Below are 17,779 nucleotides of genomic sequence, written 5' to 3'. Positions count from 1 at the left end.
TTGCAAGGATATAACAATGAAAGACCAAGCAAAAGCAATTACTTGTACACCTGCAGTTTTTTTTTTATATAATTGGAGGAGAGGGGATTTGAACCCTACTCTTTAGGCAGGGGGATTATGCACCAACCAATGAGCCAAATGCTCGGGTGCTTGTACAACTGTAGTTACTTCTTCATACTCCAAGAATTTCTCTTACTTCTCTTCCATTCTACTAATTGTGAAACGAACTGCCAAAACTTCTTTCCTTGTCACTGCTCACTACCAATAATCTCCAAAAGAACAAACCCCATTTCTAAAATGATGAAAACATTTGTTGTCTCAAACAACAATCTCTTTTTCAATAGCCTTTGATATAAGCTTGGCAACATTGGGACAATACACATAAATGCATAGATTCTTGCTGACTCCTACTGTTTCACCTTTACTTGTCCTTAACAACCCAAAAGAAATTGCAAGCTTTTCGTTATGGCCCTGCAATACCTCAATGTTTTCATCTTCCCCCAATTCATGAAGCACAGAGTCTGTATTAAGTTTATATCCAATTTTACAGATTTTTTCCTTTGTTCTTCTCCACATATTGTGGATATCTTCAAAGCTAGTAAATGAACTATTTTCAGCTACAAAGCTATGAACTTTCCCTCCCAGTTCGGTCCAACTACGACCATTATCATTTTAAAGGTTAATCTCCTTCATCATTTGTCACATTCTTCTTACATCATCCCACTTTCTTGATCAAGCAAATAAATTAGAGAGTAAAACATAAGTATTTGCTTTGTTATGGTCAAATTCAAACAACTTCTCAACAACTTTCCTTCCGGTATCCAATGCACCATAATTTTTACAGGGAACTGAGTAATGAACTCTATATTCTAGCATTTGGTTCCTCAGGCATTTCATTTATGAGTCTCAAAGATTCATCTAGTCATCCAACACGACCTACCATATCCATAACACATGCTTAATGTTCCAATTTTGGAGTCTAAGTCATGAAAATTTTATATTTGGTTGAAATACTTTAAACCCTCTTCTAATAGCTTAGAATGGTAGCATGCTATTAATATACCAACAAAAGTGAAAGCATTAAGCTTATGACCTAATGCTTGCATCTTTTCAAATAGCTCCAATGCCTCTTTTTCATAACCATGAAGCCCATATCCTACAATTATATCAATCCATGATGCCACATATTTATTCCTCAACTTGTCAAATGTGCTTTGAGATTGTTCTATGTAGCCACTTTTTGCATACATATATATATTATTGAACAATCAACATATAGGTCTTATGCTAGCAAGGCTTTAAAAGCATAGCAATGTGCTTCTTTTCTAAGTTGCAAAGTTGATAGCTGTGAACAAGCCCCAAACACGTTATTAATGGAAATTTCATTAGGTTCAATTCCATTTGAAAGCATTTGACAAAAGAGAACTAGAGCTTGATATAGAAATCCATTTTGTGAATAGCCAACAATTAGAGCATTCCAAGATACTAAACTTTTGTCTGTCATATCTTTAAACAATAGTCTTATAGTAGCTGATTTGCCACAATGAATATAAAGTGATAATAGTGAGATAACAATAAATGGATCAACTTCTAATCCATTTCGTAGTAAATATCCATGAATCTTTTTACCGAAGTGTAAGGATTTCAAATGACTACAAGCCAAAAGTAGAATTCTTATGTTAAAATAGTTTGGTCCTAAGCCAGAATTTGTCATTTGAAGGAAAAACTCTAAAGCTTTCATAGGAGCATCATTTTGTGCATAACCACTAATCAGTGCATTCAAAGAGCTTACAATTTTTGTCTCAATAACATTAAACACAAGTTTAGCAGAACATAACAAGCCACACTTTGCATAGGCTGCAACAAAAGCATTAACTACCAATTCATCATCTTGAAAAGCCATGCCTAATTGAATATCCATGAAGTTCCTTCAAGCAAAGCAATTCAAATTTTTCCAAACAAACATGCAGCACATTCAATATAGTAACTTCATTCACCTTTTCCCTCTTTTCCATTTGCATTTTTGGTAAAAGATAAAGTGTTCCACTAGTATTATTGTCTATTGAAATCAACCCATCGTTATGTCTCAAGAAACCACATTTTTATTATCATCCTTATTAAACAAGCTTTTGGCTTGAGATATCCACTCACATTTCGAATACATATCAATCAAGGCATTGTTCACCATTAGTTCCTAATCCAATCCCAGTTTCATAACTAAACCATGAAAAACCATTCCAGTTCATCTCCTTTCCTTGCACACACTGGCAATATAGTCACCAAACTAGCCACGTTGGGAACCAAATGTTCTTCACATTCCATCATCTTCCTAAACAAACCAAAACTCTCTAAAGAAAAACCATTCTCAAAAAACACATCAATCATCAAATTCCAAGAAAACAAGTTCTTTCTGGACATAAGTTCAAACACTTTAAACGCCTCCTAAACAATACCACATTTCCCATAAAAAGCTATCAAAGCATTAGAAACAAAAACATCTCCAAGTAAACCCAACTTCCAATGCATATTTAGAACACTGAATTTTTTCGTTTCAAAACTTGGGTCAATTTCAAACCTAACAATCTCTCCTTTTTTTATATGAAAAAATTAAAAGTTAAAGTTGCTTGGGAAGAAACTCTCTCTGAATTTATGCTTACTTTTCAAAACATTTTTCAAAACCATGAAAACATAAAAAGCATAATCTAGCTTGGAAAACCAGAAAGCATGGCAAATTTGCTCCAAATATTCTCCCCTTTTTGTTATATTAAAAATAGATAAAAAAAATAGAGTACACAATTTTAAAGCTCAAAAGACGTAAAATCATTAGTAGCACAACAAATAATGATGCCAACAATTAGACAAAGATAAGTAATATCTCATTAAATACGAATTAAAGTACAAAGAATAGACAAAATAACACAACAATGCAAACATTGATGTACAAAATGTATGAATGCAAGTGTTGTGTTCAAGGTTTGGAAATGATGGTTGTGATTTTGGTGATGGTGGTAGTGACTAAATCTTTGGTGACAAAGGTGGTCCCTTTTTGAGTTGTGCATTTAACTTTGCTTGATGTTTGGAAAGTTTTAATTATCGTTCTGATAGTTCTTCCATTCCTTTTCAAAGCTTAGTTATTTCATCATTCATGTTGTTGATAGAGTTTTTATAGTGATTCAACATATTCTCAAGGTCATATGCACATATGGCCATTGCTTCCTTAAGTTCTTGATAGATTTCAACGAGCTTTGTCAAAGCAAACTTCTGTTGTTTGTCTAGTCTATCACATAGATGTTGATATGCAATGTTTCTCATCTAAGTTATGCTTGGTAGTGCTAAGAGTCTTGGAATGGTCGTTTGAGTTGTAATATTTGGCGTTTGCTCTGTTATTTCTTCCTTTTTTCTTAAAACTCTCTGTTGCTCAATCTTTTTTATCCATTTGTTGCTGATAGCATCATACTCAATTTGCATTCTACCAAGGGATGCTTTGTTAAGATGTTTGACCTTGTATTGCATTACAAGCATATCTATTGATGTATTTATCTTCCATTTGTCCAACATTTCAGATATGGCCATCCTATAGGCAAGATTTTTTCTTCTTCTTTTGGGTAGTACATCCATGTCTCTATAAATGAATTGGGCTAGATTAATTGGAATGCATCTCTTAATGTGATGCATAAACCACATATCCTTAATGGTTACTGGAGTGTGTCTACACCCAAAAGGTTTGAGATTTTCGGTGACGATCAAGTGCTAAACTTTATCATCCACTCTTAGCCTAGTAAGATTATTCAGACATTTTAGACATATGATAGGGCCAACTAAGAATTCAGCAGTCAATTCCTCTTCAAAGATTTCATTTTATTCATACATATGGAATAGTGCATTTTTTCTTGCGGGCTTTAAACATTTTCTGCAATTGTAATATCTCGACCCAAATGACATTTGGGCTAATGTATCTACAATGTATCAAAGAGTGACAAATAGGCCTTTCAAGTTAATTAAAAATAATTGAGCCCAAACCATAGTCTTATGCTAGGGTTTATTAGATTATAAACTAGGGTTAACATAAATAGGTCACTTAAGTTTGGCAACCACTTTTCATTTGGTCGAGAAAACAAATGCTTTAAAGTGAATTTCACAACAATCTCTTTTTGTGGTAAGATTTGGGGACTTTCAAAAGCAAGTTTAGGGAATAAAAAGTATAGGTCATTGTTGGATTCATCATTACAAGGTGAGTAAAGCCTTATTTTAAATCGAAGAAAAATATTTGATTGATTTTAAAGAATTTCATTGAAATTGAAAAGGAACATCTACCTGTAAAATCAAGTATCATGTACGATCCGTCACTTTGAGTTTGATTATGAAATGATTTATGGAGTTTCACTAGTTGAGTTATATATGCTTGGAAAACTAAATGAGCCTATTTACTAATAAACAAAAAGGAAGTGGATTCTGAGTTTCCTATGTAAAGATATGATTTTATATATATATATATAGTGCAAACTACTTGGCAACAACGTTAAGGGCAATTACAAAAATTTTCTACACTTTTCCTATAGTGAACTAAGTGTTGAAATTTTTATGGATAGAAAGCTTATTAAGCATAGTTTCCAATGCATTAAAGGAATCTTGATCGCAAGTTTCATAGCTTAAGATATGGTCATTTTAGTGAATGATGTGCAAGCCATCCGAATTTTTGATTTAAGGGAGTTTGGGTTATTTTGTATAGTTTCAGGTGATAAATAGATTTAAGAGAATTAGATTGTTTCTAATATGTTTATATGATTGTGTAAACACTCATTTAAATAAAATAAAATAAATAATAATAAAATAAAATAATAAGAAAAAAAAAAGGAATGGCCGGGCGTACACCCAACTATCCCTTCCCCCAACCACCATGAGTGATGGGGGTTCTGGCTACCAACTTCTTGGTGCTAGAACCCCATTACTGGGTTATCCTAATTTTTGGACAACCCAGCTTTTAAAGATTCACGACTTGTAAAAAAAGAAGGGGGGAAAGCAAAAAAAAAAAAAAAAAAAACCAAGAAGAAAACAGAGCAATAAAAAAACCTTAAAATCCCTAGTAGCATCAAAAAATAAAAAAACCCAGTCACAACCAAGAACCAAAAATCAGAGAAACCTAAAAATCCTTTGGTAGTAACTTGCAAATTACAAAAATCCTAGCTTTCTAGCAACCATTCTACCCTAACCGCAATACAAATCCACAATAAAAAAAATACAAAAAAAATACACAATGAGAGAAGGAGAGTAGCTGTGTTTTTGAGGGATTTTTAGTTTGTTTTTTTTAAGGGTAGATTTTGATTTTTGGGGGTTTTTTCCTGTTGTTGGTTTAGGGGGATAAGATTCAGATTTTGAGCCACCATTGGGAGAGGGAGACCTGATCGACGGCCTTGAGGGGGTTGAGCAGTCGATCGACGAAGAGAGGGAGAGGCCCGACGTTGTTGAAGGGATAGCAAGGAGAGGAAGGTTGGTGAGAGGAGTTGAAAGATTTGGGGAGAAAAAAGTTGGATTTTTAGAGAGAGAAGAGAGAGAAAGTGAAAAGGGAAAATGACAAAAAAAACAAAGAAAAGGTTATATACTAGGATAGGTAGACTAAAACGGCGTCATTTTGGGGCAGGAGGAGTGGTCATTGAAATGGTGTCGTTTTTGGAGGAAAAGTTACAGTCTGAACAGTGCACCTTGATTGGGGAAGCAGTGGGCTTTTGGAGCTGTTGTGGGCCTCCACGAGGTCCAGTTTTTGGCTAGTCTAAGCCCGAACCTTGGTATGTTCTTGGCTCTTAAGCTATTTGGGTTTGAATCTTTGATGTCTATTTTGAATTTTTATGAATTTTATTTTATTTATTTATTTATTTTAGTTATTTTTAGTAAAATAAAATTACAACTTTATATACAAAAAGAATGGAAAAAGGTAAAAAAAAATATAGGAATATATATATTTAAATATACGATAAGTAATAATAAAACTAGGTAAAAGTAGTTTTTTAGTTATAAAAGTAGGTCAAAATATATATATATATATAGAGAGAGAGAAATAAAAAAATACACTTATTTGCTAAAACTAAACATATAAAACATATATATAAATAAAATGTAGAGAAATAAAATTGGTAAATGACAAGCTAATTGAAAGAGATAGTTTTATGTAAAATGTCGAGATAATGAAAATAGGATAAAATAATTAATTATTTAATATAGATAAAGTAATCGTTTAAGTTTAATATCGATGATGGGATGTTTGGTCGGGATGCGAGGAGTCGTAATCCTGGGCTAATTTTTCTTAGGTTCGGAATCTGAATTAAGGCTCCACCAGTACGATGGGAGAGCCTCGATTTTAAGATTTTGAGATTTTTATTTTAAATAAATATAAATTTAACTACATAAGATTAGTTAAAAATAATAATAAATAAAAAATACAAAAATAAATGCTATATTTAATTTGTCCAAAAAATAACAAATTACGGATAATAAAAAATACTTGGTCTAAAAATTTGATTTTGGAGTTTCGTATAATAAATAAGTACCTATATGTAAAATATATATCGACATAGAAATCGTTATACAAAAATAATCAATAAACGTTAATTATTTGTTTATAATAAACACACACAAAGAAGAAGTAGTAAATTTCGTGGAAAATAAGAAACGAACATAGAACCTACGAGTGCATCACGTATCATGGTTGCATTGTTAAATGTCATGGCATATAGATAAATTTTGTATACGGGTCTAAACCCCAATGATGGGACTTTTCGAGGAAGCTTGCGAATACGAGTTTCATCGATAAACTCCCTAGGTGAAAAGATACCTCCGAACTCCACCAGTACGATGGGAAGGTCCGGAGAAATATCTTTAATAAAAGGCTTTTACCCATATTAGGATTTGCATTTATGAAAACATTGTTTTTTACTCACAAACGACTATCTCGATGATGGGATCTACCAAGTAAACTTGCGAAGGCGAGTTGTTAAGGTATTTCCCTAGGTGAGAGAATACTTCCGGATCCCATCAGTACGATGGGCGGATTCAGAAAGTACACTCAATAAAGGATTTTCGTTTAGTATTATCCCGATTTTATGCCACGCATTTCACAATTGCATCATGTGTATGTTAAACCCGTAAAAAATGAAATAAAATATTCTAATAAAAGATGAAATAAATAAATAACAATTAAAGAAACATATGAATAAAATTAATGGGTTAGGATAATATATGATTTTATGGTACCGTTTGTGGAACGGGCGTCACGGGGGTACTAATCCTCCCTTATGCATAACCGTACTCCCGAACCCAAATCTAAAGGATATGTAGACTGGTTTACCATTCTTTCGATAGACCTAAAATTAATTTAGGATTTTGTTGAGTAGGACAAAATAGGATGGTCAATCACACCTAGGAAAAAGGATTAGTGGCGACTCCCAAATCACACCACGTCTAGGGGTCGGGTTCCCGAACCCGCACGTTACGACATATTGTTATTAGGTTTTTGATTATTTTGGGAGAAAGTGAGTTTGTTAGAACAAAGCAAGGTAAGTATATCTTTCATTCCTTGCTTATTTTGAAACTATCGTATATGTATATTTCTTGAAAAAATTAAATGTTTTATTTCATTATTTTCAATATATGAAATAAGGTCAAGCATGTGAGTGTTTTTTGTTTTGGGCTTAATAATATGATGAACAACAATTTATGAATGATTTGGTTTACTCATGTGATGGAAAATGGATTCACGAATTATTCGAGTTACACATATGACGAACATTGTTTTATGAATATTTTGGTTGATTTATACGATGAATGTCAATTTATGAACGAAATAAAATCTTTGAACATCTTTAAAGAATGTTTTAAGATCTATGAAATAATCCCTAAGAAATGGGATAATCGACATCAGAACTAGTTTTACGACCCTGCTAATGGGATATAATAGTTAGCACACGGTCTTGCTAACGGGATATAATAGTTAGTAATGTTTATGAGAATGATTGGTCGATACAACCCTTGTCATGGGATATAATAATGACTGTAGCTAAGATGATGCAAGTTTACGAGTTTTAAAGATTGAAACTATGATTTGCTTGAATGATAATTTAAGAATGATATTTACTGATCAATGATTTATGAACTTACAAAATTCCTCATTTTAAATATAATGATTTGTTTAACTATTTGAAAGCATGATTTAGTAAAATGCTTTTAAATGAACTATATGATATATTGAAAATGATGCCAGGTAAGATGTGTATGGTTATACTTGCTGAGTCGTGGTTTGCTCATTCCTTCACTTACAGTTTTACAAATGACTAGAAATTGAGAGCTTTAGAGTTATGGGAGCTAAGAGAACAATTTGGGAAGTCTACCTTACTGTCAAGACATTGTTAACTTTGTTGAAACTTCTATTATGTGTAATTAGTAATTAAGTTTTAGTTATTTAATTTATTATGTTGGAGACTTTATTGGGATTGTAATGGTACATAGATGAGAATGTAAGTATGAAATTATCAATATGACTTCATTTGAGGACTTTTTGAATAATAAAAGATAGCAAGGCTTCGTATTACTTTGAGGCTTAGTCTTGAGGTAATATGGCTGTATCATGTCTCAATTTTGAGGCAAGACAACAGTAATGTAGGAGTAATGTAAGAGTAATGATTACCTCATTTCTAGCAACAGAAGTAAAGAAGAACTCATCGAAATCCACCATGTCTTCATCATTATCCCCTCTATACATCGTAGTCACATTAAACTAGAAAACTCTTACCAAATTTTATAAACGGCTCTTTTCAAACTTAAAAAGTTATATCACCCTAATTTTTGTAGATTTTCAAGATACGAAAATCTAAATTCTTTCTTGAACCATTCCAAATCGATGACTCTTCCATGAACCATTTTTCTCTTGGCATACCAATTTTCAAATTTTTACTTATCTATTTTGGTTTGGAAGTTTACATTGAAGGGGTTTGATTTTTAGGTTTTGTAAACTTTTGAAGCAATTACTGATGCTTTCCCGTTTTCCTCTCTTGATATCTTTGGAGCCATGGCTGAAGCTTATGAGTGTCACAAGGTAGGCTTTGAAAACTTCTTAGTGCAATAAGCTTAATGTGAAGATTTTCAAAAAAGGGTGGAATATTTTGAAATTTCTTTCCAAATTTAAGAGAAATTAAAAATTTTCTTAAACCAAGTCTATTTTCAAAATTGAGCAAAATAATAAAATTTGTGGAGTGAAAAGAAGTTAAAAGCACGAATAAATTTGAGAAGAATAAGAAAGAAAACAAAACAAGAATTTTTATAGAGGTTTGGCCTCCTTACCTATGTTTTCTCCCTTAAATTCACTAAGGAATTTAAAATCCACTATTAAAATGAAATTCAATACAATCCTTTTTATGGATCAAGTACAACTTTACAATACAATGCCTTTTATGATTCAAGCGAAACCACTCTACCTTTTATTTTGGTTAAGGTATAACCACTCAAACTACCTTTTAACTTGGTTAAGATATAATCACTTAAAATGTTACAATAAATGAAGAGAGAAGAGATGAAATGCCTCTTAAAGGCTGAGTATCTAGATGTGTACAATGTTTGGTGAGAAGGAAGATACGAAATTAAAGCACAGCAATGTTACAATTGAAGACTTGTCTAAATGTGAGAAGTAAATATGACTGATGAATGTTGAGAGCAACAATCTTTTCTTAGAATTGTGTTTAGAAATCTTCCAACCTTCATAAATGTGGTGGAAGCTTGTATTTATAGTTGCTGAAGCTTTTGAGATCATTGAAGGTGCATTTAATGCAAAATTAACCGTTTAGCACTCTACTCCAAGCTCCAACGGTCACCATCTATCGATAGATTTTAAAATCTATCGATAGGTGGCCTTTGAAAAATTTGAAATTCACACTCATCTATCGATAGATATCATTATCAATTGATAGATAAAAGTCAGGGGAATCTCCATAAGCTCTCAAGTTGTTATCTATTGATTGATGCAAGGCATCAATCAATAGATGTTCTCAGTCTTTGAAACCCAGATGCCAAGATGAGCAACTATTGATAAATATTCTTCATTTATCGATAGATGAACCTATTTATCGATAAATGAAGAACATTCATCAATAGATAAAAGGCAAAATCCTTAGATAAAGAGTTATTTTGCTTGTTTTCAATCTAAAATGCTTATCTCTTTCATTTAAACCATTTCAAAGAATTTTTAGACTTGTTTAAACATTTGAAAAACAAATTTGATCATTTGTTTGTCATTTCAAAACTTAGAATTAAATCAAAATGTTAAATCTAACAAAACTAAATGAGAATTTGATTGTGAAGAAGACTTTAAAATTTGATGCCTTTATTGACTTTTCTCAAAAGGAATAGGTTTTTGAGATTGAGGGTTAGAATTGTAAACTCAATTTATTGATGCAATTTCAAAAAGACTCAAACTTTTCGATCTTTGTGATGTTTTTAATGAGATGAGGCTTAAGAGAAGCACTCTTCGAAGAATTGTGATTTTTTTAAGTGGTTTTTTTTGAAAGAGGAATCATGTTTTTCGATACAAAAACCAAATGTCTCTAAGTTCTCAAACTCTTTAGAATTGAACCTGAAAAGCTCTTAAGGCTGATTCCTATACCCTAGCTTCTTTTAGGATTCTTGCCATTCTTCAAGAATCGACTTTTAAGAAAAAACAAATTGATTCTTAGTCTTTGAAAAAAAACTTTAAGAAAATCCTACAAATTTAAAGATCAATTCTTAAGAGATCTTTTTGGCTTGGGTGATGCCTATACATGAAATATTATGCAAATGCAACAATTTTGTAGATATTTCATCATATTATCCAAATAGATGCATCAAAGAGTATACATACCACATTTGTTTCAAGGATCAAGAAGAATAAGATAAGGAAGAGAAGATTTCCCTTTTCAAGTCTTGATGAAGATTGATAAAGTAAGAGAGATTCCTATCTTTCTCTTTTTCATTTTCCACCATACGCTTAGAATCCAATCAATCTTCAAGATCTCATTTCTCCTTGCTTTAATTCATCCACAAGAGTTAATTTCATTTATTTTTAGTATCCAAATCTCTTTGGATCTTTCTTTTTAGTCTAAGACAAAATTTTCTTTATGGGATTCACACTTCTTACTCTCGATATCTACTCAGTTAGCTTTCTTCTTAACATTTCCAAAAACATTTTTCAACTTTTCATTTTTTTTCCCAAGGCATCAAGTTTTTCCAAAAAAAATCAAGATCAATTTTTAATCTTCTACTTTCATCTTCTAAATTTAGTTTTTTATTTTTCAAGAAATCATTTCCAACATTAATATTTGAAATCCTCTCTTCATGTTTCAACTTTATTTTCTCATATTCACAGGTTAGTTCATCAAAAGCTTCTTCCAAAGTATCATTTGAAAATGAACATGATTCATGAGATAGAGGACTTAACACATAACCTTGCCTTGAGAGTCAAAATTTGTTTGATTCTTCATCACTTGTTGAACTTTTATTTGCAAAATTATCTTCTTCTTCCAACTCATTTTCTTCTCCATACATTTCTTCTAGCTTGTCTAATATGTTTTTAGCATTGTCACATTAAAAGACCTCACAATAATCTTTATCTTCAAGTACAGAAAGAAGAAGATGCATGGCTTTGGCATTTAATTAGTTGTATCTTATCAAGGCCACTTGAATCCCAATCATCCATTTTCTTGTCCAATTTGGTATATCCTGGTTTTTCACAATCGTAGTAAAAAATTATGATTTTTACTTGACTTTTCACTTGTTAGTTTTCTCCTTAGGTATTTTCGTGGTACACTCTTTCCAAGATTTTTCCTACTTCTTCCACCTTATTTGTTCTTCAAAAATCTGTTGAATTTTTTAATCGACAAGGTTATTTCCTCATCATTTTCCTCCCCTTTTTCATTTTTTTATAGGTTCCTTGTAAGATTTCCTTTGACAATCTTAAAAGCTACGCTTGTTTCTTTAGTGTTTCCCTTGATTGCTTCCTTTATTTCTCATGTTTTAGTTGCATCTCGTAGGTAAGTAGAGATCCAACCAATTCATCTGGCTTCAGGTTGATTGAATATTTTGTTTCTTCAATAATTGTTACCTTCGATCTCTATGATTTAAGAAGACAATAGAGGATTTTCTTTACTAATTGAGCATTTGGAAATTCTTTTCGTAATGCTTTTAGTTCCCTTATAATCTTGGTGAACCTCTCATATATTTTCTTGATCGATTCTTCCTTTTTTATCTTAAATAGTTCACAAGCTAGAGTCAATAGCCCAATCTTTGACTCTTTTACCTACCTAATGCCCTCATAGCAATTATCTAATGTGTCCTAGATCTCTTTGGTAGATGTGCACATTACTACCCTATTAAATTCACTCTCACTAATTGCACATAGCAAGGCAGTTACTGTTTTACGGTTCAGTTGAACCAATTTCCTATCTTTGTCATCCCATTTAGCCTTAGTCTTGATGTGTCTAACAGGATATACAAGTTTAGTGGGAATGTGAGGTCCCTCCAAATGGTATTCCAAAGATCCAAATTCATAAACTTAATGAAATTTTCAAACCTTATCCTTCAAAATGGATAGTTTTCACTAATGAAGAGTGGAGGTTTCATTATCGATTAGCCTTCACCCACAAAGTTTGTTGGAGCCAATTTTGCTACTTTAAGCTTCTTCTTTGGGATCTTTTAAAGGTCGTTAAACCTATAAAACTTCAAAACCTACTTTAATACCAATTGTTTGTTGAATAAGCTTAGGGCATAAACAACCAATAGAGAATGAATTGGTTTTTAAATAAAAATTTCACCTTCCTTGAAAAACTAGCTAAAGATTAAAACTTTAAGCACAAACATTGAAGATCAAACAATATAAACATGGATAAATAAGGTATGCACCAAGCAAAGTGAAAGGAAAAATAAAAAAAAGCACAACTACGATCTTTATAGAGGTTCGGTCTCGCAATGCCTACATCATCTTATTTGAAATCACGAGGAGTTTGAATCCACTATCAATTGCTTTTTCAACTAGGTTTAGGCATACCTTTCACAACCAATTGCCTTTTAAGAATCAAGCACAACCTATCACAAATGCATTTTATTTTCAAGGTTTAAGCATAACCTCTTTACCTTCTTAATTGAGGTATAACCAAACTACTTTTTCACAAGCTTAAGTATAACCTTTTTACCTTTTCAAGGAGGTATAACCTTTCACCAATGGATTACAAGATTTGTTGCCTTTAGATAAGCTAATCAACAAAGTATAAGTACAAGAAATGGAGCTGAATTAAAAAATGTAAGCTCAAGAATGAATGCTTTGGTTTTGAAAGTGTTGTAGAGTGAAAATGATGTAAACTTGAGAATGAAAGCTTTTTTTCCTCTTGAAATGAAGATTTTCTCTCTTTTCTTTCTTGGTGTTCTTCTCTCTTTTTAAATGAAGCTCTTAGAAGGTATTTATAGTCACTCTTGAATTTTGTTCGTTAGAGAAAAAAAATATACAAATTTCAAAAGTTGAGTGCATTTGAATCGTGTCAACCATCCTTCAGGAGTCGATTAGTGATCTTTTGAGAAGTCAATTTTTTTGCAGCCCGCAATATTCTGCTTTTAGAGAATCGATATTTCTACTTTTCAAGTGTCGATTCCTCTTGCTCGATTTTGAGCCTGATGCTTTTGTTTGCTAGGAAACGATCATTGAGCTCTTGAGTAGTCAATTCTTTTCTTCTTCCTTCAAGTCTAGAGTACTTTATTTCATAGGAATCAATTTGTGCTCTCTCCAATGATCTATTCTTCTTCTTCTATGGGAGGCAAGTTAAAATTTCAAATTTTGATTTTCCTACTCAAATTTTCTCTTTTTCTCTTCCTTTTCTTCTTCAACTATTTCCTAATTTTCTTCATTGTTGCTCAAGGAATCAATCATTGATAACTTGAGAAGCTGATTCTCTTTGTCTAATAGCTTTTCATTTTGCTTCTACCTTGTCAAGAATCGATTTGTGTCTCCTTTAGAGGTCAATTCTCACAATCCAATAACTTTTTGTTTCTTCATAATCGATGGTTCCTCTACTGGCAAGTCGATTCCTTCCTGTTACAAAGAAGATATATTGCTTTTTATTTTGCAAGAATTGATGCTTCACTTTCAAAAGTCAATTTTTATTTGTTGGAACTTTGGTTTTAAAGCATTCATTAAATCTTTCCTTTTACAAACAACTTTAAAACACTTAGGGAAAAATTCTTTCACTTCAAAATTATTTACATTTAGTTCCAATGCATATTTAGAACATTGAATTTTGTCATTTCAAAACTTTGGTCAATTTCAAAGCTAACAAAGTCTTTTAATGCAGCATATATATATATATATATTATATTTCAATTTTGAAAATTACAAAAATTTTGAAAAAGTTCTATAAAATGATGTAGGACAAAATTTGATCGAACTACATAGATTTTCAATTAGTACAATTGCCTTAAGAGCTCGATCGGTTTCCAAATAATTTTGGTTAGTTTGATTTCAGCCATGACTCACCAAACTTGTTGAACAGACCATTTGCTCCCTAGTCTCTCGTAGACATGAGAAAGGGAATTTTGTTAGCAAACCAAATGGTAAAGAGAAAAGTAACTACTATAAGAAAAAAAGAGTTCACATGAAGTGTATGTGCATGATAACTTGATCATGTATATTTATAGTTTTATTGAATGAGTATGAGAGTCAAATTTAGTTGTATAATAATTATAAATAATTTTTAAATATTTAAAATTTTCATTAAAAAAGTTTATCATTCGTGGATTTTACTTATTTTGAAAAAAATCATTTATTATAGGTCAAGGAATTTGGATTATTAATTTAAATTTTTTACGAGTTTTGAATTAGATCGATCAATCACTTCGGGCTTGAATTGTTTCAAGTTTGGTGTGCTTTTGAATCACATCGTCTGATCAGGTTTAATAATTGTATTTGATTTAGATTTTTTCCTAATTGATTGTTTCTAGATTTGAATGTTTAACTTTTTTTTTAATAGTTCAAAACGGATAGTGTTCAAGTTTAGGTTTGATTCGTGTAAGTTTTTAAGTTCAATCAAATTTTACCACCTTTAATAAAAATAATGATAACATATGTAAATAACGTAAACTTTAAAAGCAAACATTTTATATGTTTTAATTGGACCATTTGAACTCTTTTATCATTTTCTTTATACTATCATCCCTTAATAACCTTGTCGATCAAATGTCAGACCAAATGACTTAATCAAAGATCGGGAACACATGGTATATATGGTTTAAATTAAGTGGTTTAGTTGGATGCTTTCTCTAATTTAATGCCGACAAAATTCTATTAATTAATCTGTTACTGTCAAATGTTACAAGAATCGTTAAAAACAGAGGAAAAAGAAGAAGAAAGAATAAAGTAAGCCATGAGTATTAAAGATTATGTGTGTGTGTGTGTGTGTGTGTGTGTGTGTGTGTGTGTGTGTGTATCATCAATGGCATAATCCTCCTGAGAAGGGTACATCAGTTTCATGCAACCAAGTATCTCCCATGGTGAAATTATAGACTGTAAAACCCATAGCTTGCGTAGCATTCCATAAACTATAACCAGGCCACTTCACTCTCATGCTTGTATTAGCACCTGGTCCATAGTTTTCAAACTCCCCATAATATAGAGTGTCAAGTCCAAACGTTTCATTCCATTCCAACCACCAAGGGGGACTAATCAGTTCATCAATGTACGACTGCATGAACACTGTCCTGGAATACTGCTTCCAAGGTCAACCCAAAAAGTTCAAGTTGGAGCTCAAATTTGTAAATTTGAATGCAAAGCATAAAATGTTGAAGATTTGTAAATTTGGTTTTGAGGTACTCTTGAAATTTCCCAATTATCTATTTCTTGTATAATATTTTCTTCGTTGACACTTTGGGCTTGGTTAGAGTTTGAATTGGAACAGGAGGTAGTTCTTAAGAAAGGAAGCATGTTGTTTTCAATTTATTTTCTTACATAGGGAGGTTTTTATTGTTACGGTGAAACTATATATTTTCTGCCAATAGGGGGAAAATATGTCTAGAACTCGCCTATCCTTTGGCTAAACAGACTAGTTTTCCAAGGACTCAACAGCAAACAATATTGTGCCAGCAAAACAATTAAAACCAGAACTCAGAAAATAAAATTGAAAACAAAATGTAAGTCTTTTAAAAGAAAATACCTTTTGTTCCGATATAGCTCTGATACCAACACTCCGCAGGAACTATCACCGGAGGAAGGAAAAATTCCTTATGAAAATATTATTGGAAATTGATATGGGAAATATAAGAGACTTTTGAGGGAAATTTTGAGGGAAATATATATATATATATATCTATATATCATCAATGGTATAATCCTTCTGAAAAGGGTATATCAGTTTCATGCAACCAAGTATCTCCCATGGTGAAATTGTAGACTGTAAAAGCCATAGCTTGCGTAGCATTCAATGAACTATAACTAGGCCACTTCACTATCATACTTGTATTAGCACCTTGTCCATAGTTTCCAAACTCCTCATAATACAGAGTGTCAAGTCTAAACGTTTCATTCCATTCCAACCATCCAGGAGGACTAATCAATTCATCAATGTACGATTGCATGAACACTGTCCTGGAATACTGCTTCTAAGGTCGACCCAAAAAGTTCAAGTTGGAGCTCAAATTGATTGCCAGGTTCGGTGTAGCTTCAATCGCACAATTCTGAATCGAAATGCTTGTGTTTTGATTCGGATTAGTCCTACCTTGGGTTGTGATGGTGTTCTTTTGTTCAGGCAATGGTTTTCGAACATAAATGTTGCAGCTTTGGAATATAGTAGCTGCATTCCTAAACATGAAATCCACTGTTCCATAGATATCACATTCCCTGTAAAACTGTCTCAAGGAATGTACATAAAGTGTATCCTAATACCTTTCAAAGCTACACCGATAGAATGTGCAGTAGTCAGCACTGTTCTTCATTGCCACGGCTTGGTGTTTCTCTAGACCAGCTGTGTTCTGAAATGCAACTTCTACGGCTTTGAATCTCTCTCCATCAACAACTACAAAGTTCACAAATTATAAAAAGTCAAATCAGAGTTAAGATTACACCAAAAAAACCCATACCCTGAAAAAGTAAGGGAAAAATTTGATATTCATACCAAAGGTTGAAGAATTGTAAGTTGTCCAGCCATCGATCCTATTATGGTTTTTTTTATTATAATTGGGGGAGAGGGAATTCGAACCTTACTTTTTAGGCAAGGGGATAATGCACCAACCAATGAGTCAAATGCTCGGGTGCTCATGGTTGCCGATGATTATGGTCTTATTGATTCCATCTCCAATTAGCATAATGTGCTTCTTCTCTTTGGAGACGATGATGTACTTTTTGTAATATCCTTGTCTAGCATAGATTATGAAATACCTTTCTTTGGGATTCATATTGTTGGGTGCAGAAGCAATGGCTTCCCCAATGGTTGTGAAGTTGTCGCCATCGTATGGACCAAGTATGACTATATCTCTAACGAGAACTCCTTTGCCTTATGCTTCAATAAGCATCTGTTGTCCCCTAGAAGGATCTGTTGATTTGTTGCCATGTGAAGTTTCTCGTAGAGCCTACACCAAATTATGGGTTAGGTCAATTAGTATGACAAAGTGTAATTTATCACTTGTATATATATACACACACATTAGATCACAGTTTCGTCCTTGATGAGTTAACCGGATCAATTTATTGATTCTCTTTGAAAAGTAGGAATACAATCAAACAAAACCCTTC

At 32.3% G+C, this 17,779-nt stretch overlaps 1 protein-coding gene and 1 pseudogene across 1 annotated transcript; both read right to left on the bottom strand.

Annotated features, from left to right (window-relative positions):
- Window positions 1-258: 258 nt before the first annotated feature.
- LOC18586985 (pentatricopeptide repeat-containing protein At1g18485-like) lies at window positions 259-2,526 on the bottom strand (annotated as a pseudogene).
- Window positions 2,527-15,485: 12,959 nt separating this feature from the next.
- LOC18586984 (putative pectinesterase/pectinesterase inhibitor 25) lies at window positions 15,486-17,508 on the bottom strand. Its single transcript, XM_018128857.2, is given in 4 exon segments — window positions 15,486-15,775; window positions 16,659-17,063; window positions 17,163-17,212; window positions 17,312-17,508. Coding segments are annotated over 4 exon segments (876 nt in total). The 5' UTR covers window positions 17,443-17,508.
- Window positions 17,509-17,779: the final 271 nt, after the last annotated feature.

Source organism: Theobroma cacao, chromosome 10 (genome assembly GCF_053813885.1).
Source record: "Theobroma cacao isolate CCN51 chromosome 10, ASM5381388v1, whole genome shotgun sequence".
NCBI lineage: Eukaryota > Viridiplantae > Streptophyta > Magnoliopsida > Malvales > Malvaceae > Theobroma > Theobroma cacao.
The sequence above is the reverse complement of the archived record's forward strand: the minus strand, read 5'-3'. Positions and strand labels throughout refer to the sequence as shown.